The sequence below is a fragment of the Idiotropiscis lumnitzeri genome, chromosome 19 (assembly GCF_059441095.1).
Source record: "Idiotropiscis lumnitzeri isolate Australia: NSW breed Sydney's pygmy pipehorse chromosome 19, RoL_Ilum_1.0, whole genome shotgun sequence".
In the NCBI taxonomy this organism is placed as follows: Eukaryota; Metazoa; Chordata; class Actinopteri; order Syngnathiformes; family Syngnathidae; genus Idiotropiscis; species Idiotropiscis lumnitzeri.
In genome coordinates this window covers 3504639-3526014 of record NC_142409.1, presented here as the reverse complement: position 1 = coordinate 3526014, position 21376 = coordinate 3504639, and the positions used below count along the sequence as shown (strand labels likewise).

General features: G+C 40.8%; 3 protein-coding genes across 4 annotated transcripts; all 3 read right to left on the bottom strand.

Moving 5' to 3' along the window:
- Nucleotides 1-451: 451 nt before the first annotated feature.
- spag6 (sperm associated antigen 6) lies at nucleotides 452-4959 on the bottom strand. The gene is made up of 12 exons (XM_088283304.1): nucleotides 4892-4959; nucleotides 4522-4591; nucleotides 4358-4453; nucleotides 4119-4285; nucleotides 3230-3413; nucleotides 2941-3146; nucleotides 1799-1972; nucleotides 1570-1722; nucleotides 1179-1370; nucleotides 987-1103; nucleotides 764-909; nucleotides 452-673 (listed from the first exon to the last, which is right to left on the bottom strand). Exons 2-12 carry the CDS (start codon nucleotides 4544-4546, stop codon nucleotides 610-612), a joined length of 1524 nt encoding a protein of 507 aa, XP_088139430.1. The 5' UTR covers nucleotides 4547-4591; nucleotides 4892-4959; the 3' UTR covers nucleotides 452-609.
- Nucleotides 4960-6510: 1551 nt separating this feature from the next.
- Nucleotides 6511-14939, bottom strand: bmi1a (BMI1 proto-oncogene, polycomb ring finger a). 2 transcript variants are annotated; one of them, XM_088283492.1, is made up of 10 exons: nucleotides 14518-14939; nucleotides 12053-12179; nucleotides 11884-11980; nucleotides 11708-11763; nucleotides 11434-11481; nucleotides 10395-10506; nucleotides 10198-10240; nucleotides 9988-10086; nucleotides 9792-9872; nucleotides 6511-7499 (listed from the first exon to the last, which is right to left on the bottom strand). In XM_088283492.1, exons 2-10 carry the CDS (start codon nucleotides 12162-12164, stop codon nucleotides 7149-7151), a joined length of 999 nt encoding a protein of 332 aa, XP_088139618.1. In that variant the 5' UTR covers nucleotides 12165-12179; nucleotides 14518-14939; the 3' UTR covers nucleotides 6511-7148. The 2 variants fall into 2 exon arrangements, with proteins under 2 accessions (XP_088139618.1, XP_088139617.1); XM_088283491.1 differs by having other exon boundaries at nucleotides 9988-10089; nucleotides 14518-14938.
- Nucleotides 14940-15497: 558 nt separating this feature from the next.
- commd3 (COMM domain containing 3) lies at nucleotides 15498-20288 on the bottom strand. The gene is made up of 8 exons (XM_088283443.1): nucleotides 20091-20288; nucleotides 19590-19701; nucleotides 19175-19238; nucleotides 19058-19092; nucleotides 16152-16212; nucleotides 15998-16054; nucleotides 15875-15928; nucleotides 15498-15650 (listed from the first exon to the last, which is right to left on the bottom strand). The coding sequence occupies exons 1-8, from the start codon at nucleotides 20248-20250 to the stop codon at nucleotides 15591-15593; spliced, it is 603 nt and encodes a 200-aa protein (XP_088139569.1). The 5' UTR covers nucleotides 20251-20288; the 3' UTR covers nucleotides 15498-15590.
- Between the last annotated feature and the right edge of the window lie 1088 nt (nucleotides 20289-21376).

The following is a 21376-nucleotide window of genomic DNA, read 5'->3' as shown; positions in this document are numbered from 1 at the left end:
TATTATTGGACAGATTCGTTGCAAGCAACCAGAAGCTTGAAGGGAGCCAACCGTCGTTTGCCCATCGCGCCTTTAAAGAGGTCATTATGAATGGATGAGGATTTAAACATATCTTGTTAAAGAGGAGGCGGAGATGCCAGCTGGTCGGCTCCGTCGGCCAAGGCGACAAAACAATGTGGGAAGCATGCGTGGATGTGTGTGCGAGACAATCAACAAAGAGCAGCTCGCCATGTGCGCTGCAGCTGCTGTACACGCGCTCACGCACGGTTTGAAAAATAGATGTGCAGCAGCTGAGCCGCAGTGAGGCGCTCCGGCCGCCAGGAGGCACTGCATAGCTTGGTCCCACAAACTGTCCTGGCTATATGTTCAGGGAACTGGTACAACGAATTGATGTTAAAGTTGTATTTTATTTGATTTTATGTCACAGATATCCTACTCTTAAAGGTACAATTTAACAATCGTGTGCATGCAATCTATGACTATGTTATGATGGTCTAGTCTACATTGTTTCATTATTAATCATAAAACATCCAGCGACATACTGAATGTTTGAGGCATATTTGAAGCACGTGGTTTCGTAATGACGTATCATGGGGATTCCACCTGGTCTCAAGATATCTTAAAGTTCTCTAAGCGCTCCAACAACACTTCTGAGTAGCCAGGGGAGTAGTACCTGCAACAGAAAACACAAATAGTGTGTACACATTTGGGAAGCATGGCAAGTTTGAGGTCTCATCCCGAACTAAGTTAAAAGCATGTGTACCTGACTATCTCCTCTGGGAAACAGCTGTTAATAGAATTGATGTGTTCCTGAAGGACGGAACCTGGCTCCGCCTGGATCTCTTGCACTTTCTTTAACCCTCCGCTGGTCACGAACTGACGGCGAGCCTGACTGTCATGAGGTAATACCTAGGAGATGAGACAAGCATAGAAATCATATTTGGAATAGAGAAATAGCAGATTTCCCGTTGTATTGACCGACGCACCTTGCTGAATTGGCATACAACATGTTTGATGATGTTGCTAGGTGCATCGTAGAGGAGCGACTCCAGAGCCGGTAGGAAGGTACACTTCTGTAGGATCATCTTCAGAGCCTTCTTACTCTAAACCAAAGGGTTGTTGTGGATTTAAATTTTAAGTCAGTCGATAGCGCACCAAAACCCCGGATAAAAACATACTTTGGTCTGCAAGTCCTCTGAGCTGTTGGCATCCATGTAGAGTTGCAGCAGTTTGGGCAGCAGGTTGGCGGTGGCGACAGCCTTGGCGTGCACAGGAGTGTGATGTCCTATCTGGCCTATGCACCAGGCTGTGACAGCCTTGATGTGATGTTGCGTCTCCTCTGATAAACACAAAGCCAGCTGGAGCAACCCCTGCGAGGACGGTAGGAAACGAAGCATGAAGCCCTTTTCACACAGTGGGCCGCAGTGTTCTGTCGCTGAACACATTTGGGTTGGTCGGCTGCTACGTCAGCATTTCCAAACGTGGAAATGCTGGCTCGCTGAATGAGTGCAGTGCGAAAAGGGCTTAGCGCAGCTCGGTAGAAGAGCCTGGCAAAAACAACATACTTACTTGGGAGAGAATGACAGCCATGGCCAAATTCTCACTGTGCGCTGCCACATATCCCAACATCATGATCCCTGGCAACCTTAGACTTCCACGGCACTCGCCGAGGTAGGTGATCACTTCGGACGTGCCGCCACAGTTTACTATGACCTGAGACAACTGGAAAAATGGTGACACCAGTCTTACTTTGTGTTTTCCTGTGTTGATGTTTGAGTACCTATGCACAAATAACTACCTCAGGTGTGTGTTTGACCACCTCTCTCATGAGAATAGTGACATTATTTTTGACGCACTCATCCGGATCCCGGAGGCACATCATGGCTGCGGGGAAGACATCGGCCTCAATCACCATCTCTGCCAGGCACACCGAGTGTTTGCTGATCTGACCTAGAGCAGAGAATACCTGCCGCTGTGTGGAAAAAAAGCACAGTTGTTACTTCCTGAGCAAGGCTGACAGACACCTCAATCAATTCAGTCCAGCTGCGACTTGAGTTGCTCACGCTCATATAAATCTGGAAACGCTGTTTATGGTCGTCGATCCTTTCTATGAAACCCGCAAAAAAACAGTCCTTGGTAACGAGTGCCTGGTATGTACTGGAGACATGTATCAACATTGGATGGCTTGTTGTGAATGCGAATGAATATGTGCATTTGAAATATGTTTTTTGAGGCAATCACTAAAATCCAACAATTTCTGCACCTGTCAAGATAGTCAATAGTGTCCCTTTAGTCGCTTGCTTCCTTTTTGCGTCTGTTTAAAGGACATTTTCCATCAACTTTGTGGCTTGTCAATTTGAAATCAAATTGATTTTCTTTAATGGGCACGTATGAACAATTTCACTTTCACTTGTAAATCAATCCTGCTGGAACAGGACCTTAGCGTGAGGAACTCTTATGCAGCTTTCTATGATTCTTCAAGTAGAAGAAATAATGACACATTTTGGTACCGTTTTGAATTGGTCACAGTCTTCAATCTACAGACAATGTGTGCCAGCCAAAACAACCCAAATTGTTGAGAATTTTATAACTGATCAGTGGTGGGTGCGCCGTAAGTCTGTCATCATCAGTCGTCATTATTTTAGGCCCTTGTCAGTCTGTCATCGTTATTTTTAACGTTCTATCCAGTAAATTCCGGAGAGCACATTTCATTCTAAAATTACTATTTTAGGTCAGAGTAAATTTGAAGAGTAAAATATTCAGCAAAAAATTCTCCGAGTAAATTTTACACTGGATTTTACTTAATATTTTATTCTCAAATTTATCTGTTTACCGTCACTTGTCACTCCCATCTGTGGCAGACTAATGGACCTTCCTTCGGGACTTATGGACAAGTGAAAATACCCACCTCCGAAATGAAGCATTCCTTCACGTGCTTACCCTGAGTTTGGTGTCTGGGTTGAGAATCATCTGTGCCAGATGTGCAATGGCGCCAGCTTCCACCACAATTTGGGCCAATTCTGGCGTGTGTTTGGAGATGTCACTGAGCACCGAGGCTGCTGTGCGTTTAAGGGCAATCTCGGGCTCCAAGAGGCACAACACCAGCATGGGGACTGCGCCTGCATCCACAATGGACTGGGACAAGGCTAGAAAAAAAGAGACCAGACGCAACAACGGGAAATGTGCAAATGTTCTTTACTTAAGTATGAAGAAAGCGTGTCCTTCTCACCATCATTATGTCGAGCAATGAAGCCGAGAGCCAAGGCGGCAGCTTCCTTCACACCGGGGTCAAAGTCCTCAAGACAGAGAACGAGCGCGTCCACTCCTCCACTGGCTACCACCGCCTGAGCAAGCTCAGGAGAGTGTTTGGACACTGCACGCAGCACGAATGCAGCTGCTTTCTTATACAACCGCTGCATATAAAACACATCAAATGAGACTTTTAACACGTAATTATACAGATAGAGAATATATTATTTTTCAGTTTTATTGTGATGTGATACGAAGAAGTATTCATTTAACATATTTATAGATATGTACATGTCTGTTTATATATATTTATATATAACATATTTACATATATTAGTGTTGTCAAGTGATTAGATTTTTTAACTAATTAATCACAAGAAATTGCACAATTTGGGCTTGTAACAGATATTTACTTGAATAATATCTTGGAATTAATGCAAAATCTCCAAATATTTCTTGGAAACAATTCTCAAAACTGCCCACAAACATCACACTCCAGCAGTGTTGGCCCAGTGGGAACTTGAGCATGGTGTTTTGTTCCAAGATGATGTGCGAAAGATGTACAGCTAATATGGTACAATATTTGCAAAGTATGCGTATAACTCTTTAAGTAAATCAAACTGAGTTAACTGAGGTAAAATATTTAAGATATATATGTTATATAAATATATTTGCCCCAGATTATCGTCCCCAAAGTGCCTTTCATCTTTTTCTTTTAGTTTCATATATATATATATATATATATATATATATATATATATATATATCATATATATCATATATATATATATCATATATATATATATATCATATATATAAACTAAATAATTGTACCGCAAAAGGTGGTATGCGCTTGTGAATATACTCACATTCTGTATGGTAAGGGATCGGATCAGCTGGGGCAGGATGTCTTCCTTCACCAAATTGTCAGCCAGGTCAGCATTATGGACCGCCAGGCGGCCCAGGGCCAAGGCAGCCTTCTGCTGGATGCCAGGAACCACATCCAGCATCAGTGGCCTCAGCATAGACATGACACCTGCATAGGCGGGGCAATGTTGCAAAATCAAACCAGATGTTGCAGGTGAGCGTACTCGTAGGAGCTTCTTACCTGCTCTTTGGAGGATTTCTATGTTTTGTGGCCGGTCGGCCAGATCAGCGACCGTTTGCACGAACTGCATTCTTGATTTATTATATTGCTCAAAAACTGCGTGGCACACGAACACAGTCAGATACAAATATCTCTTACGCGAGAGAGAAATCAATAAATCTCACCTTGGACGATCTGCCTTTGAGTCATTGTGTCAGCCGCCGATTGGAATGGTTTCAAGAAGAGTTTTCAAACCTGTACATGTAAATATGAGTGACGTCATTTAGCCGCTGCACGTCATCGCTTTTATTATTCCACTCAATTTTGGCTCCTGGTTTGAAAACGGTGACGAAGGCGACGCCAAACCGCAAGAAGTCCCAAGGTTCTTTGCGTCACTACATTCCGTATTTTATGACAAAGAGAATGGCCACCGTGCGTCAACGGAACGACTGCGTTTTTGTCCAGCGTGAATACAATTTGTGTGTAGTTTTTTGGGTCTTTAGCTTAGCGAAGAATTCTGCAAGGAAGGAAAACCCGTGAGCTCCCAAAACTCACCAACGACTTGTCTTGGGGATCTTTTTGCAACCAGTTGACTTCGAGGTGAGTCTGCGCTTTGAGAAGTCTGTGTTGATAAGTATCACCATGACAACACGAGTTCGCCTAGATCCTCTATTGAACAAAGTTGCTGTTCTTGCTCTGAAGTGGCAACTTTGCATGAAATGTGAATTAAAAGCGCGTTTACATTTTACTGATTTCTTTTTTGGGGTGCGGGGGCAACTATTCGAAACTGACACCAAAAGCATGTATTTGTAATTTCAAATCTTTTTTTATCCTTTGAGTGATCACCGCAGTAAATGGAGACATGACTAAATGGCCTTGACTCCCGACATACGACCGAGTGTTTGTTACGACAGACCCACCCGGAGAAACTTGCTCAATTATCCCGCCACCACCTTTTTACTGTTTTCCATTTTTTCATAATTATATTTTCGGCCTAAACGTGTTATTCATACAAATATTACAGTTATTTTGATTTAGCGCATTTGTGACAGATTAATATTAATTCCGATTTTTTTTTCCGGCGTCAACCGAACACCCATTACTGATATACTGGATTTATACCTTATTAAAAAGCAAAAAATGAAATATTTATAGAAATACATAATACATAACCGTGTGCGTCGAAACTATTACAGGAGGACATTTTTTTATCTAAAGGATCTCTTGCCACGATGGTAAAAATCCAATTGGACCAATGCTTTATTTTAATGTGTGGTTTTGAACCTCCGTTTGTTTTTGTTTTTTTAACCTTAATTATGTATTTTTTAAGGCACACCTTTACAAGTGCACACGCGCTCCATCTACCTACAACAGTCACGCGACAAAAGAATGCCGGCCCAGGAGCAAACGTCTAACACGGAACCACGTGACCACCAATCCACGGTACTTGGTGTGACATGTTGAAATTCATCACGATCACTAACATAACATACCGAGTCAATTCAACCAGGAATAGCTCAACAAATGAATGTGTCTTTGTCATTTTAGAGCCAATCGCAACAGGAATGCTGCAAGGAGAGACAGCTCAACTCGAAGACAAAGCCGTACCACGCCAACGTTTTACTCTTGCTAAATTTATGGCTTTAATTTGATAGAACCTTGCTTTTCACGTCAATCAAAGAGTTCGTCTATCACTGTAATTGGCAGTAATTGTGCTCTTAGACACGTGCAGAACTGGCAAGAAAATAATTGAAAAATTCAACTTGACTTTATGATTATTATCTTGAATTCTACATTCCAATTTTGCTTCAACGAAGAGATTGCAAAATCAAAGTGAGCTTTATCTCAACATTGCAAAATAGACGTGAGCTTATCAAATATGAACACTCGCGTTTGTTCGTTTATTCTGAAAAAAGCCGCCGTGGTCATTTTAGATATCGATTCGTACCTAATTGAGCCCCACGCAACGAAAAATGTCTTAGTTCTGCATTCATGCATTTTTATCTCCAGTTTATTTTAAATGGCTATCGAATAAATTTAACTAAATTAAAGACGTGATTGTATTAAAAATCCACCGCATAAATTGAATGCAGTTTAAAAAGCAAATTACAAAACGCATGTTCACTACATGTGAATTACAAAAAAATGTCCACAAAGACAAAGTTGATCATAGCTTATGTGTAAAAGTTTTTTTATTTATGTTTTATACTGTGCAACAGTAACAATACAATAAGTTGTCCATACAATCGAGCGAATCGACAGAAAAACGGAAAACACGGGAGACGTGACGTTAGAGCGTAAAATGTCGCACAACCGGAGTTTTTTTTCCCCCATCAGAAAAACATCGCCGTTGATTGAAAAGGCATTACTGTATATTTATATGTACACGTGGCTTCTAGAAAACGGTTCAAATGTGTAATTCTCCTCCTAAAAAAATGAGATGTGAGCAGAGGACGCTCCAGGTGTCATGAGCATGCATTAATATTCACACACGAGATGCAATCGTGATAAAACATGTTTCGCTTGTGAAAATGGGGTAAATAACATGACTTTTTTTCCTTGCTGTAAATAAAAATCTTGCATCATTTCAAAATGAGTAAATGCTTTACTTTCTCTCCAACGCCCGTTTTTTGTATTATTATCCCCACGCAACTTCCCTGTTTCTTTTATTTTTCAAATACTACAGAAATGACACAACCATAAAAAGACTGAATAGCGAAAGAGACTATACAATGGATCTATGTTGGCATGGTAACGGTGTTAGCTGAGCGTGTCTGGCGTTGGCTTGTCCGGTCCGGTCCACTCGTCATCGTCATCCGGACGAGGTCGCCGAGCCGTTCAGTGAGACCTTCCGGGGCTTCCCGCTGCCGTTTTTACCGCCGAGCTGTGCGAACGGGCGGCTAAGGGTCGAGGGGGGCACCGCTGGGGACCCGTTGACGTTGTTCGCGGGAGGGCCGCGAGGCGGGGGCAGCGGGGACGGCGCCGGGTCGCCCGGGCTTGGCAGGGAGGAGGACGTGGACGGCGCCCCCACGGGACTTCCGGCTTTGTCGCTGGCCGAGTCGCTCTCCGGTCCGGAGCGGTTGGCACCTGCCTGCTGGCTGTGGCTCACCTTGAGCTTTTTGCAGCTCGGCCGGACTCGGTACTGAAGAGGAAGTGGGCCTGTCTGTGGACGTGCCAACACGTGTAAAATCAGCTACATTGTGACGTCATAGCCCAAGCGTTCAGAAATGTGTCTCAAACATTACAAAATATAAATATGAGGGAAGGTACACATGCAGTACAATAAGCATGACGTAATTTTTTACACGTTCAGTAAAATATCCACAAATGTTTTATTTGCCCACTTGACCAATGACTAAATGGGACATACAAATAGGCCTATAAAATATTTCAAAGGTACACTAAAAAAAAAAACAATCGAACCAATATATGGGCTTTAAATTGTATTTAAATGTAATGTTTAGAAAATACAGGATTTTTTTTTCTTCTAAAATGACTCGTGACACGATGTTCCTATAATTTTTAAAATACAGCAATAAGATGAAAGTGGTATATTCATAAACGTAAAACACCAGAGAAGTCAATTTAACTAATCTAGTTAAGTAACATTTTAATGTATTATTATTAGGAACCAATTTCTAGTCGGCTTCTTTTTAACTATAATGTGCTCCAAGTGGTACAATAGCCATATTATTGTAAACTAACACCTGTAGCGAAAAAAAAAAAGTTTTGTTTTAGTTTTTAATTTCATACAACAAAAGGACGGTGTTTCACCACCTCAGTTAATTATTTGTCTTCAGGGTTAATGACACAGGATGGCCAAGTGGTCTAAGGCGCCGCGTTCCGGACCCAGTCTCCCCAGGAGGCCTGGGTTCGAATCTCGTGGCTGCCAGGATGGCCGAGTGGTCTAAGGCGCCGCGTTCAGGACCCAGTCTCCCCAGGAGGCCTGGGTTCGAATCTCGAATTTCCCCATTGTGGGACTAATAAAGGCATTATTATTTTAGTCATCATATATATATATATATATATATATATATATATATATATATATATATATATATATATATATATATATATATATATATATATATATATATATATATATATGTGTGTGTGTGTATGTGTGTGCGTATGTATGTAACTGCAAAGTGCTCAAAGTAAGGGGTTCTCAAACCTTTGACACCAAGCACCTAAAAAAAATTGTAGTTCTCCATGTATTACCATCCTGACTAAGATTAAAATACAGTATAAGCCACTGAAATAATAATTCTGTGCTAAAATATGAGAAATCTTAAAAACTACTTGATTTACTCAATTGAACAATTTACCTTCTGTACATAACATTTAAAATCATGCTCATAGAAACTGTACATATAATATTTAAGTAATTAAATCATTAAAAACATATATAATATTTCTTAAAGATTAAATGCAAATGTGTTGTACTAAAAAGTTAAATACAACTGAACTGAAAGTCATCATTTTGCAAACCACAAGAGCAAACCCACACCGGTGGTACTCACACCACACTTCATTAAAAGTGGTACAAAACCATTTCAAAACCTTCATAAAAAATGACAGTTGATGTTGGTTTTTATTATCTTCCTGTTGACTTTTTTTTTTTTTTTTATTTGTGGTTGAACGCTGCTTAACCCAAGACAATAGTTCAACTCATCTTATTTTCAAACTATAAACTATTCTAAGTCCCCCTAACCCTCGGATGACATGAGTAGGTGCTGGTCTGCTCTAGAAATAGCTTACTTGTGATGGGACATTGTGACAAACTAGGGATCATTTGAAAATGTAAACAACGCATGACGAATTATCAAATAAATAAATAAATAAATTATCAAATAAATAAATAAATAAATAAATAAATTATCAAATAAATAAATAAATAAATAAATAAATTAATATATATATATATATGGCTTCTTTCTAGAAATGGAACAATAGAAAGAAAGCAAGAGAGAATCATGACGTAAAAAACAAAATGATAAAACAAACACCAGAATCCTACGTGGAAAAATGTAGTTGAAGTGGTATTTAAAATTCTGTTTGGTTTTTCTAAGAAATACTGACAAAAAAATGTTGTTTATTTCCAGTTTATATTTTTCTTCAGGTGTAAATTTACTACGACAGTAATTTATTCTTACAAAATATATAAACCGAGGATCATATTGCAAGCTTGAAAAAGAAAACAAGAAAAATCCCCAATAAAATGTCCAGTTACAGTAAAACTTTAATTCATCAAAAACAAACAAAAAATAAATAAATAAAACACCAACCATCTCATCACTGATAGTTTCCTGCGCGACTAAACTTACAACCCTGCATGATATAATTGTGAATGCAAATGGGCGCAACAAAAAAATTTGACTTTTTCCAACGAACAATTTGATATTAGGAAAACAATATGAATCAAAGTGCATATAATTATGTTCATTTGTCTCACCCGTCTCCAAGTGTAGATGTACGCTATGTCCATTAATGTGTAGTAATCTTTCAGGGGTTCATCTTCATACATCACTTCTACCTATAGACAAAACAAAATTCAAGAATACATATATTTCCAAAAGGCTAATAATATGGTCAACACATAAAAAAAAACAAAAAAAAAAACATATTTTTTAAGAAATAAAACTCAAGACCTGATAAGTGTTGGGGATGTCCATTTTGCTGCGCAGAAACTTCCTCAGATGCATGATGGTCATTGCTGCTGGACACTGCAGGTACCTTTTGTTTGCCATCTGCTGAAGAATTAGAGGCAACATGCATTTCTATAGGAAAATTAACTTCATCTTAAAAGACGCAATTTACTGAATTACAAAAGATTTCCGAAAAGCAGAAAATGTACGCACCTGATCTTTGCTTGTATGCTTGTCTTCAAGTCCACCTGTCAGTCTGCACAGAATCAAACGGATAACATTTAGCAATGTGAATTTTCTTTTTGGACGGTCAACACTAAAATCCACAATCTGTAAATTCGGTGTGAGATTATTGAGGTCAATATGACCAATTTTACGAGAGTAGATAAAGATTCGAAAGACATCCTAACCTGGCACTCGGGTCAAAGAACTCAATAGAGAGGCTGATGATCTCATCATCGGTGATTATTCTTTTGTCCTCATCTGCCACCTCGCCTCGGTCTTCGTTGGAGCCATTAGAAGCTGCAAAGCAATGAGACATCGTAGCATTAAAATAGATATTTTGTTGCCTTTTTCTTTTTTTGGAAAAGAAGGATTTCATTGGAAAATATTGCAAGCGTTTTAATCATACGTCTTAGTGGGTATAAAATAATAATGCAGAGAGGAGGATGTGATGGCAAAAACTAAAGACATGCCTTCAGAAAAACAGTGGCTCAGAGAAATGTAAAAATATGCACCACGTGATGAGTGGAATTGTAAGAAGAAAACACGTTTGAGTGCAGGAACTTGAAGGTAAGCAGTGAAGCGGCAGTAGTCACTGCTTAACTTCAATTCATGAAATTCAAAGTGGCATCATAAAGTGGCAAATGCAATTTTCAAATTGTAAAGGTTGCAGTCTGGGCGGAAAAAAAAATCTCAGCAACATTTCAGCGGGTCGGTAGGCTTTATTTCTATTTTTATTTACAAAGCATCTTTATATGTGCAGTGTTTAAGAAGCGAAGTCCATATGTTTACATCCAATTGATTGAAAATGAATCATTAAAAGTGGAAGTAAAGCCTCAGATTTGTTTGTATTACTGTTATACTCGGATTTAAGATTTACTGATGCATGTTTACGCCGGACTTTGTTTGGTAGCAAATTTTGTGAAGTTGTAGTGATGAAGTGTTTCCAAAGTTCATCACTCTAAGTCTTTCATATTAATTTCTGCTTTATTTGCCTTCATTTTAGTGTAAATCCACTCGATAAGACCAAAACATAAATCAAATATTGTTTGTTGCAATGAAGATTGATTTATTGCATGTGTTTGTTAGAAAATACATATGAGGAGCTTGAAAATAAAAAATGCATATTAAATCGCAATTGTAAAATTGAAAGGGGGACAATTTGATTATTTTTCAAAATCATTCATACTGCTTAGCTTTTTTTGTGATTTTCAACTACAATCTCACCTTCCACAGGATGTTCAGCATAAAAGTCTCTTCTCCTCTTCATTTCATCTGTCCAAGGAAAATGGCTTTTTAAGAATGTGTTCAACTGTCAACAATCTAAATCAAATTAATGTTATAATGATGCAACCGTCTAAAAAAATATAACATTCCATTCTACCTTCTCCTAGTGCAAATTCAAATTAGAGTTTTTTTTCATCTATTGCTGGCATTTTTTTATTTTATTTTATAAAATGAATAACACAGCAAATGTATCACTCGACAATCATGCTCTTACTTTTAAACAGGCCCGGGACCAGTTTATACACGATGTCTTGCAGCGTTTTGTCAGACCTGCACACAATTTGCAATAACAATGACTCAGCAAATTGGAAGAAAGTGTAAAGAAAATCTGATAGAACAACACAAGATTTGTCATTTTCATTTGAAATTTGTGAAGAAGACGCTTCTCACCTAATGTTGAGCAGAGGCTTGGTTTTGTGCACTTGCACGTCACAGATTGGACAATATTTGCTGGTTTCCAGGTACCGGACGATGCACATTTTGCAAACTGCAAGTCAATGAAATAGGTTTTGATTAACTGAAAATTCCCCCCCAAAAAAGTGCGCGCATGCATGCTTACATGAGTGCAGACATTCGATGATGGTGGTAGCGTCGATGAAGTAACCTCCGCACAGAACGCACATGAGGTGAGGGTTGAGCTCGGTAATCTTGATCCTCGTCGTCCGATGCATGATGAGCAAAAGGAGCTGATGGCATCAAGACGGAAAAAGAAGAAAGGAAAAGGGGGGGGGGGGCGACAGTCAGTGCGCCATTTGGAAGAAGGCAACTGTTTGCTTAACTTGTGTTAAAGCAACATCATCTTTTATGCTAATTTGATCATAAGCGTCGTAAATCTTCCTCACAAAGGCTTTCTGTATACGTCGCTTTGCATTGCCTGCAATATTTTTAAAGGTTGCAGTAAGGACAAGGGCTCACGTGTAATGTGAATAAAATACGGGATACTCGCTTGAAGTGTGCATAAGAAAATTTAGATTTTTTTTACCTGCTTTGCAATACATACTGATCATTTCCTCATAAACAATTTTAATTTTTGCAACACTATGTGGTCGTAATTAACTTTAGCAAGAATTTTTACTCAAGTCATTTTTTACAATTAAATATGGAGCGTGAATGCTTCTCGCGCCAGGTGTTGGGGCGAATCCCGGTGTGTTTCTATGGCAACCACTTTTGACGATTCTCACTCGGGCACACCAATAACGAGAAGATAGGAAGTTAATTTAAAAATATAAAATAAAATAAAACATTCTAGGCGAGTTGCATGCGTGATATCCGACGCGGCAACGATCGGGGAGCGCAGTTGTCCCTCCCCACGCATGCACACGCGGAGCCGCTGCGTGGACTCTGCACACTGCATACGCGGCTGCCATTTTGTGCAGGAAAAATGAAACCGCGTCGGCTTCTCCCACGGCGGCGTTTGTGTCAAAAGTGGACACGTGTTAGGCTAGTGTGTGTTTGCGTGTCAGCTTCAATGACGCGCTAAATAAGAAGATAAAGCGCAAAATTTGTTTTTTTTTCCCTTCGTTAACTCTTAGCAATTAAATTTAGCACATTTTCATGAGTGACCAACTGAAAAATAAACCGAAAAGGCGTTTTATTTGACTTGGTTTCTCTGAGTAGAGCATTTAAACTTCGGGCAGAATGCGACCCAGAAAGCTCCGACGAAACCCTTTCTCTTATTTTTCAGATTTTTTGGGGATCAAGACGCATGATGAAGAACGTGGCTAATTGCAACACATTAACCCCAAAGTCTGCCTAATAACTCATAAACCAGTTTATTAACAATTTTGAACGCAAAAGGGTCCAAACGATGCTGACTATTGTGACGCAAAATACATTGACGGCGTTCGCGTAGACTTTATCACATTTTTGAGTGAACAATGAATAAAGCGAGTGGCAGTCGAAGATTTAAGAAACCATTTTTACTGGGACTGACTGCACACTTTACCGTGGCGTTAAATTTACCCTGAACTATTTAAAAAGAGGAAATACAAATCTGACATTGAGAGGAAGAAAAGGCGACACAGAAACGAAGCAAACAGATGGGCTTTTGCTGTTCTGATTCATTTGTAATATCCAATAGTGCTGCGAGCACACGACGTGCGTGACAGCCACCACGACGGCAATGACAAACAGCTGTCAAGCCTCTCGCGGGTGCACTTCCCAAGAATATATGAAAATGTGAATATTTCCAATCGCGTTCAATAGCAAGAAACGAGCAGCACCCGCTGAATCCTAGTCACAAAACTCCAAATTGAGCCCTGATGATTTTTGGCAGTTCCGCCACACACATGAGCAACCTATTGTAAAGATGCACCATGTCTTTATTAATATTTTTTAATCCAAATATATCCACCAAATGAAGCAAATCAGCCGATCAGTGCATGACGCGCATGAAGCATGGGATCAATTGAACCCATGCTAACAAAAGCAGTCGGTTCCGAACCATCTGAAGCTCCCCATTAAACGAACCGTGCACACTTGTGTTCGCCGAGCAGTCGACCAAGTTAAGTTAATAACTCTGAAAAGATGCCACAAACGCGCACGCACGCGATCACGTCGCGTGCACAAGCTTCCAAACATGACATTTCTATAAAATGAGGAGCCTCCGAGCAAATGCGCCCCGTTATAAGCCTCCGGACGTCTCAATCGTGCTAACATCTCAGCCCAGTCCGCCGCACTTCACCCGCGAGCTGCCACTTTACACGAACAAAAAAACACAAAACACAATCCCGAGCTGCCGTCAAACCGCACGGACGCAATGCTGGCAAATCCACCGTGGAAGCCCTCCTGTGCCCGGGGATTAAATCGTCTTTCAACCGGATCTGTGAACCTCTTTTCACCGAGAGATCCAGAAGAAAGTGCGCAGACACACACGTAGCTCCACGTCGGTTGCTCGCCGCACAGACGAAAGGCTCAACATCCGCCGCTGGAACGGCGCAGAGGTGGGGGAGAGCCGCGAAAAGATCCACGGTAGAACCGCGCCGAGTGCCGCTTCGAGGCTGAGGTGATGCCGGGAGCACGTACCTGAGTGCCGGGCTCGGCTGGCTGCGGCTGGGGGGCGGACAGACAATGAAAGTTGGGAGGCGAATCAGCAGCGAATGAATCGGAGCCGAGCCGCCATCTTGAAGCAGGCTGCAGACGCTGTCAGCGGCCGAGGCGAGCGCATTTCACACGGGAGACGTAAACGCCGCCCTCCGTGGGCGCCCGCGCACTTTGCGAGCGTGTCCGATAGGCGCAGGCACCGCGGCCCGAAGTCTTCCTGCGTCGGCTAGGTCCGGTCCGACTTGGCCACCGCAACTTTGCCTCCAAAATACCCACTTGGCCCCCTCCTCCTGAGTGGAAAGCAGCAGCGGTGCTAGTGTGTGCGTGTGCGTGGCGTGCGCGCGCTCCGTGGAAACCGACACCGTCCCCAAAATGGCTTGTACTTGGACCGCCCCACTTCGGTCACGTGATCATCTGCTTAAGGGAGCTTAGAAATTACTGTCGGCTGCCTTTTTTTGGTCTGGCTTCTTCCTGGGAATAACGCAGCGAAAATGAATCCACTCGCGTCACGTCACTCGTGGGGAAACCGCTTTTGGCAGTTTGTGTGTTTTTCAACCCGAAATGACACTTTTTACGGCCGTATCAAACGAGTCATATTTGCGCTCTAGTGTGTGACGCACTTGTTTTTTTCATTGACGTTTGCCAAAACATTTTGAGTATCCAAGATAAGCAAATCAGATAGTTTACGCAATAATGTCTGGGAGGGTTAATTGTAAAATGAACACGATGTTCCTATCGTCACTACAGTATTTAGTAGAAGGTCTAAGAGCTGCAGCGCCTTTTTGATGTAGAATCTTGTGTCGATTCTCCTAAACTTTCACAAGAAACAGGGTATGGAGACTTATAGGAACCCGAATCTGACATGTGGCCAACATTTCCGAAAGATGAAACGTCTCCCACGAATCCATGCTCATCGTGAACACTGGGGGTCTCTGATACCACGAAACCAGAAATCTCACAGAGACGGAACAAATATGATTTTTATTTCTTCAAAAAACAAACAGGGTGAAAACATACTGATGAAGTGCTGGAAACCTTCATCATCATCATCATCATCACATTTGACTGGCTTTCTCAGCGCTCTTTGCTGCGTCCTTCAGTTTGCCAACCATGTCCTGATTATGGAAAAAAAAAATAAAAACAAAGGACTTTGAAAGATACGAGAATAAACACACCGCGGGCTACAGAGCCCTAACATTGCTTAAAAATGCATGCGTGCTTGGAAGTGCCATAAAGCCACAGACAAAAACGGCAACAAATAAGCATTCAAGAACTGGAACTAAAATTTTCCAAAACAAGTAAAATGCTTTAAGTTGGACTGTTTTGTTCTATTGTATACCTGTAATTGCTCCATAGTGCAGGTAAAGTTGATATCCTCAGGACGACCTTTATTCTAAGAAAAACAAACATTTCAGCATTGGTCCCATAAAAAAATAAAATAAATAAAAAAGCATGTTTTTACCTCAGTGTTGAGTGATATTAAGTAGAAAGGCTCATTGACCTTATCGACCAGTCCATTCTGCCGTGAGACAAACCAACAGTGTGACATTTTCATTTATTTATTTTTTTCCCCATGATTTGTAATAAATGGAGAGTCAAAGTACTCTGCCTTGTACCTTCACTTGATATAGGAGGCGCCACGATACGTCAGTAATGTGACCTGGTTGCTTTCCAATGCTAAGAAAATATACAAATAATAAAACAATGATGCCTTTTTTAAAGATATCACACTCCCTCATTTGCATTATTGATCAATGCATATAATCTTGATTGATGGCTCCTATAGACTTAACAGACACTGAGAGCTCGACAAACAAAGAGAGAGGCAGACAGCACATAAAAGAAAATATTGATACATTCCCTCATTAAGTAGCTAGATGGTATATTCAGCTTCGTTTTAATAAAAATTAAACAATAAATACACCAAAATGCTAAAAATTAACATCCCCTAAGGGAGACCTGGGCTTTGAAATCACACTTTTTACAATTTTATATGGTTCTTGGACTCAATAATTCATGTATAAACAAAATGTGTACCAAATCAAAGACCAAATTGTTAGGTATATATTTTGTATTCGTGTGCGTTTCATATTTTGTGTCCATGTAGTTCTAAGCAATCAAATACAATGTGTGAACATGTGACATGTTGCTGTTCTCCTTTGGTACTTGAATGTGAACATTGAAGTCAGCCAAAGAAAATATTTCATCATTAAGCTGGAAAATGTCACTGAGTAAACTTTAAGATCAAATAAATGCAACATGCACTTGATTCAAGTCCAAAGGAGCTGCTGGCACATTGGTCACGGCTCACAGCCAAAAGCGCCTGATCTACCTTCTTTAAACTGAAAATTCAAAATTAATTAATTACAAAAAAAAAAGCATCATGACACCCAAAGGAGTCCTGAAATGTACACTACATGAGCCATTTTGAACACTCAAATGAAAGCTGACAGACTCATTCGTAACCCCAAAATGACTGAGACATGCTTCACAAAACTACCAGATTTGCTAATACTTTGTGTGCATGTATGTGGGGGAGGGGGGGGCAGTTATGTTTTCAACACATTACTCTGAGTATTTTAAACCAATAGTCGGCTATAATGTTTCTTGTAACTGCACAGGGATTGGTATCCTATTAGTCATGTGACAGCCCATAAAATGTGAGACAAGGGGTGCGTTCAGAAATTCACTCTGGCACTTGTGCACTACCCTGAGATTGGGTGTGTTCGGAGCAGTGGGGTGCGCTCCGCTCCCATTCCTTTCCGAACGCAGACCCCAGTTCACAGTGTCCCAAGTCGGAGGACTGATACTGTTTCCGTTGAACTTTGAATAACCGAATGATTAATTTGAGCAATGTTATGAGTTTCTAAATGATCGCTGTAGAACGTTTTGAAAAAGGAAGAAAAAGAAAAAATCAGGTAGGCAGCCGTCAGCGCATAGATTTGAATTGCCTTCACTCTGAGTGGCTGCTGTGTTGAAATGACACACATCTGACACTTACATCTACGTGTCTGATGTTTATAACAAACCAATCTGTGTCAAAATTTCTAAAGAATTCAATGAGTTAAGATAGAATCAACTTTGAGAAAAAGAAAACCCGAAGTTGCCAGCTATCAAACATAAAATTCAACTAAGCGGTCACTGAAGCCCAGCGAGACAGTTTATTTCAGTTTACATTGTCTGGCAAATCAAGGGAGTTTGGTTATTTCTATGAAAGAGATTAGATAAAAAAAACAACGGTTATCTTAGTGTTTGATAGCATCTTAATGAAAAGGAAAGATTAGAAATACATACAAAAGGATGAACACTTGAGAAAAAGGCTGGATGGATGATTGGAACACAGTGTTCTGACGTTCGACAGTGTACGGTGAGGGATGCCGAAGGTTAGAGTAAATGAGTTGAAACCAAAGTTTGTTGCTGTGTGATCATTAGCTCATTGCTATCTTCTTAAAAAAAACTAAAAAACTTTGAAAACCTGAGACACCACACGATAAAAAAAATGCTTGTTTTTTTTGTTTTTTCTAATGTAGTGTGTGGTGTGCAGCCACACAGTAAAATCACACATCACGCACAAACCGTTTCCACTTACAAATATTCCCAGTACAGAAAAAACCACTTCAGATTTAACGAGACTTCAAAGTAAACATGGTGGACAAAGAACAGGCAACGTTGTTTTTCACAAGAAATAAAAAAGAAAAGGGGTTGTTCAAATGACTCGATACAGTGCGAGCACAAACTTCCTGATGCGCCATGACTGTTTTGATTTCGGTTTCCCCACCACGCTTCCTCGCCATCTCACATTCTGACTGGCTGCACATCGCTGTCAACAGGCAGCACGCGATTTTGTCCTCGGGAAACACCACACACAAGGGGGAAGTCGGGCCAAAACAAGCCAGCATGTTGAATCCCCACGATTTGAGATCGGAGCGGCCCGCGTATCAACCCGTGCGATCGAGACCAGTTTGAACACACCCTACACGGCAGGAATATCCGATAACTCTTTGGAGTCATTACGGTAATCGAAGCATTAGTATGATTGTCAGTGGAATCAGGGCTAAAATCGGCCTAATTATCCTGCCATGGGAACCAGGCATAAGGAACGTTTCAGACGGTCTCTGTTTGAATTGGAATATGAAGCTAGCAGTTGTTTCATGTATATGAGTTAATATTAAAGTCAAGTGCTACTCGTTAACATAACTGACTGGATGCATTAACAGAACTCCTAAATCAGGGGCCGTTTTACACCAGAATAAAAGTGCATACATACTGTTTAAGTGTATGTAGAAGTGCTGCTGGAACACAATGAGTTGACTTTCCCGGGAAAATTAGTACCCGAGTCTTAAAATGTTTGTTTTTTTAAATCTAATTCCTCTTTTGCTGTGGCTCCACATTTACATAATATTTACCAAAATGTGTTATACGTGAAGGAATTAAATTGTGTGTTAAAATGTACAAAACTGTGACATTTATGTTGCCTGGTGACTGCGTAGAAAATTGATAAATGGATCTTTCTATGGCTTACCTTGCTAACAATCGCTCTAACTCCTTTTTGTGCTTCTGTGATTAAAAACAAAATATTATAAAATACAAGTCACTCAAGGCAATAATGATGAAATGATGTTTGTAATGTGCTCGTCACCTGATAGTAGCTGTAGAATATTTTGATTCTTTCTGAACTGAATGACAGCTCTTCAAGGCAGGAGCTACGAGGAAAACGACATTTAAATAAATGGATATTGGCACAATGCAAATAGATGCTTGACTACATGAAGTTAAGTTACATTATCTTAATTAAGATGAGGACATGCAGTACTTATTGTAACACGTCAAATTACAATAAAATACCTTATTAGAACTAAACAACAGTGCATTTACTAAATACACAAGGTCTTAAATATTTGCTGTCTTAAACAGACACAACCAGCTATCATCACAATGGGACTCAATGGACTATTCGCCTCACGCTCCAAATGGCACTAAGTTATCAGAACGATTGCTCATCTAATCAAATGAGATTGCGTATCGTTTTCGTGCATCTGCCGCGTATTGTTTACCTTAATGTGGACTCATCGGCGTTTTGCCTGACCGCCTCCAGAATGAATGTGGTGGTCGCGGCGTGCATCCGCTTCAGCAGGACCCTCTCGACCTGCTTCAGTTCGGGTTCGTCTGAGAGGACAGAACCCGGAAGTGAAGACGTGACGTCACCAACAACAACGACGACGACGAGACTGACTGACGTCTTGGATGGAAATCGATGATAATTTGCCAGTGTATGGAACCGTCAGCAGCGTCAACCAAATGGTGGGGAGGGGAGCTTTGTTTGTGTGGACCGCTAATATGACATCATACATACTTAGCAAACGTGGACAAATTAATAATAGTTGGCTTGGACTCACAGCGACCATGCTGGACTGTCGATTCGGGACTCTTACCTACTTCGGGGTTTGATTGCCATAAATGCAAAGCGATTCTCATAAACACATCCACAGCTTCGCATGGAGGGGTCTCCTCTGAGGGAGAAGCGATGGGATATACAAGAGTGTCTCGTAGCTCACCTAGCAAGCCCGCTCCCCGATCGGAAGAGAGCAGAGAGCGGAAGCAGGAATCGACCAGAGCCGGGAAGACGGCGTGATCCACGGAAGACGCTTCGCCGAGTGACTGGAGCCCTATCTGCACTGAACACGACAACTCCATTTTGAGAGAAGGCGTGGCCATCAGGACACGTGACTGATCAGCTGACAAGCGGAGTTGGGGTGGAGGGGCACGACGATCACATGCCGGAGAATCAAATGTTGCGACTAAAAACGAGCTGTGGCTCTTTAATGAAAATTAAAAACACCAATAGATTACAATAACGGTCTTTCCATTTCTCCCTAACGTTTCTGAGGTTGAGAGTTGGAATTTCACGAGGAATAGTCATTGAAGAGAAGCAGTTTAGCAAATGGGTGACTTTGCAACTCGACATAAAAACCTAAAAACACTCAAGACTTTATTAGATACACATGCTAATGTAATGTGATAGAAAAGCTGTTACATTATTAAATGTTCTTCCCTTTGGAAGTACAGAGTGCATTTATAAAATAAAAACCAAAACATGGGATGATTTTTTTTATTCTACACTCCGTTACTCAGCAGATACGTTGTCCTTAAAATGTAATTATAATAGATGTAGTGGGGGGGCGGAGCCTATCCCAGGTATCTTCGGGCAGTAGGCGAGGTACACCCTGAACTGGTTGCCAGCCAATCGCAGGGCACACAAAGACGAATAACACGTAAACAAACTGTTAAGAAGTCACTGATGGGGCATTCGCCCGATTCAGTTCAGTTCCCACTCAGTGACAGTATCTATGTCCGCCCTGTGACTGGCTGGCGACCAGTTCAGGGTGTAGTGCGCCTTTCGCCCGTAGTCAGCTGGGATATTCTCCGGCACCCTCACGCGACCCTGTACAGGATAAGTGGTGTGGATAATGACATGACATACTGTTAAAAATAACAGCAGTAAAAGCGAATCATTAATTTATTCACAAAATTGAACATTTTTCTTTGTAGTGTCATTCCGTGCATGAGAGTTCCTATGACATTTGAATGTAACACGATGTTCGTTGAACAGTCTTACCGTGTTAGACTTTGAACATATATATTTTTTTAAAGTCACATGTTGAGTGAGTGAAGAGGTGGGGCTTGGAGTCAAAAAGTGACGCAGTCTGGATGATAAAACGGCTTGAGAGCAAAACTGATCAATTGAGACATTTCCACTCTATCTTGATGTGGTGAGTGATATTTAATCAGGCGGTCTAAAGGAGGTCACGAGACTCTTAATGTCCTCAATTTACCATTATAA

Excerpts from the sequence above, each read along its gene's own strand:
- spag6 (XM_088283304.1), bottom strand. The coding sequence starts at position 4,546 with ATGACTCAAAGGCAGATCGTCCAAG. Across the intron at positions 4,286-4,357 it reads AGAAATCCTCCAAAGAGCAG|GTGTCATGTCTATGCTGAGG; the intron begins GTAAGAAGCTCC and ends CCGCCTATGCAG. Across the intron at positions 3,147-3,229 it reads CATTGCTCGACATAATGATG|CCTTGTCCCAGTCCATTGTG; the intron begins GTGAGAAGGACA and ends CTTTTTTTCTAG.
- bmi1a (XM_088283491.1), bottom strand. The coding sequence starts at position 12,164 with ATGCATCGGACGACGAGGATCAAGATTACCGAGCTCAACCCTCACCTC. Across the intron at positions 11,981-12,052 it reads CATCGAATGTCTGCACTCAT|TTTGCAAAATGTGCATCGTC; the intron begins GTAAGCATGCAT and ends ATTGACTTGCAG. Across the intron at positions 9,873-9,987 it reads ACATCCCCAACACTTATCAG|GTAGAAGTGATGTATGAAGA; the intron begins GTCTTGAGTTTT and ends TTTTGTCTATAG.
- commd3 (XM_088283443.1), bottom strand. The coding sequence starts at position 20,250 with ATGGCCACGCCTTCTCTCAAAATGGAGTTGTCGTGTTCAGTGCAGATA. Across the intron at positions 19,093-19,174 it reads TATTCTACAGCTACTATCAG|AAGCACAAAAAGGAGTTAGA; the intron begins GTGACGAGCACA and ends TTTTAATCACAG. Across the intron at positions 15,929-15,997 it reads TAATATCACTCAACACTGAG|AATAAAGGTCGTCCTGAGGA; the intron begins GTAAAAACATGC and ends TGTTTTTCTTAG.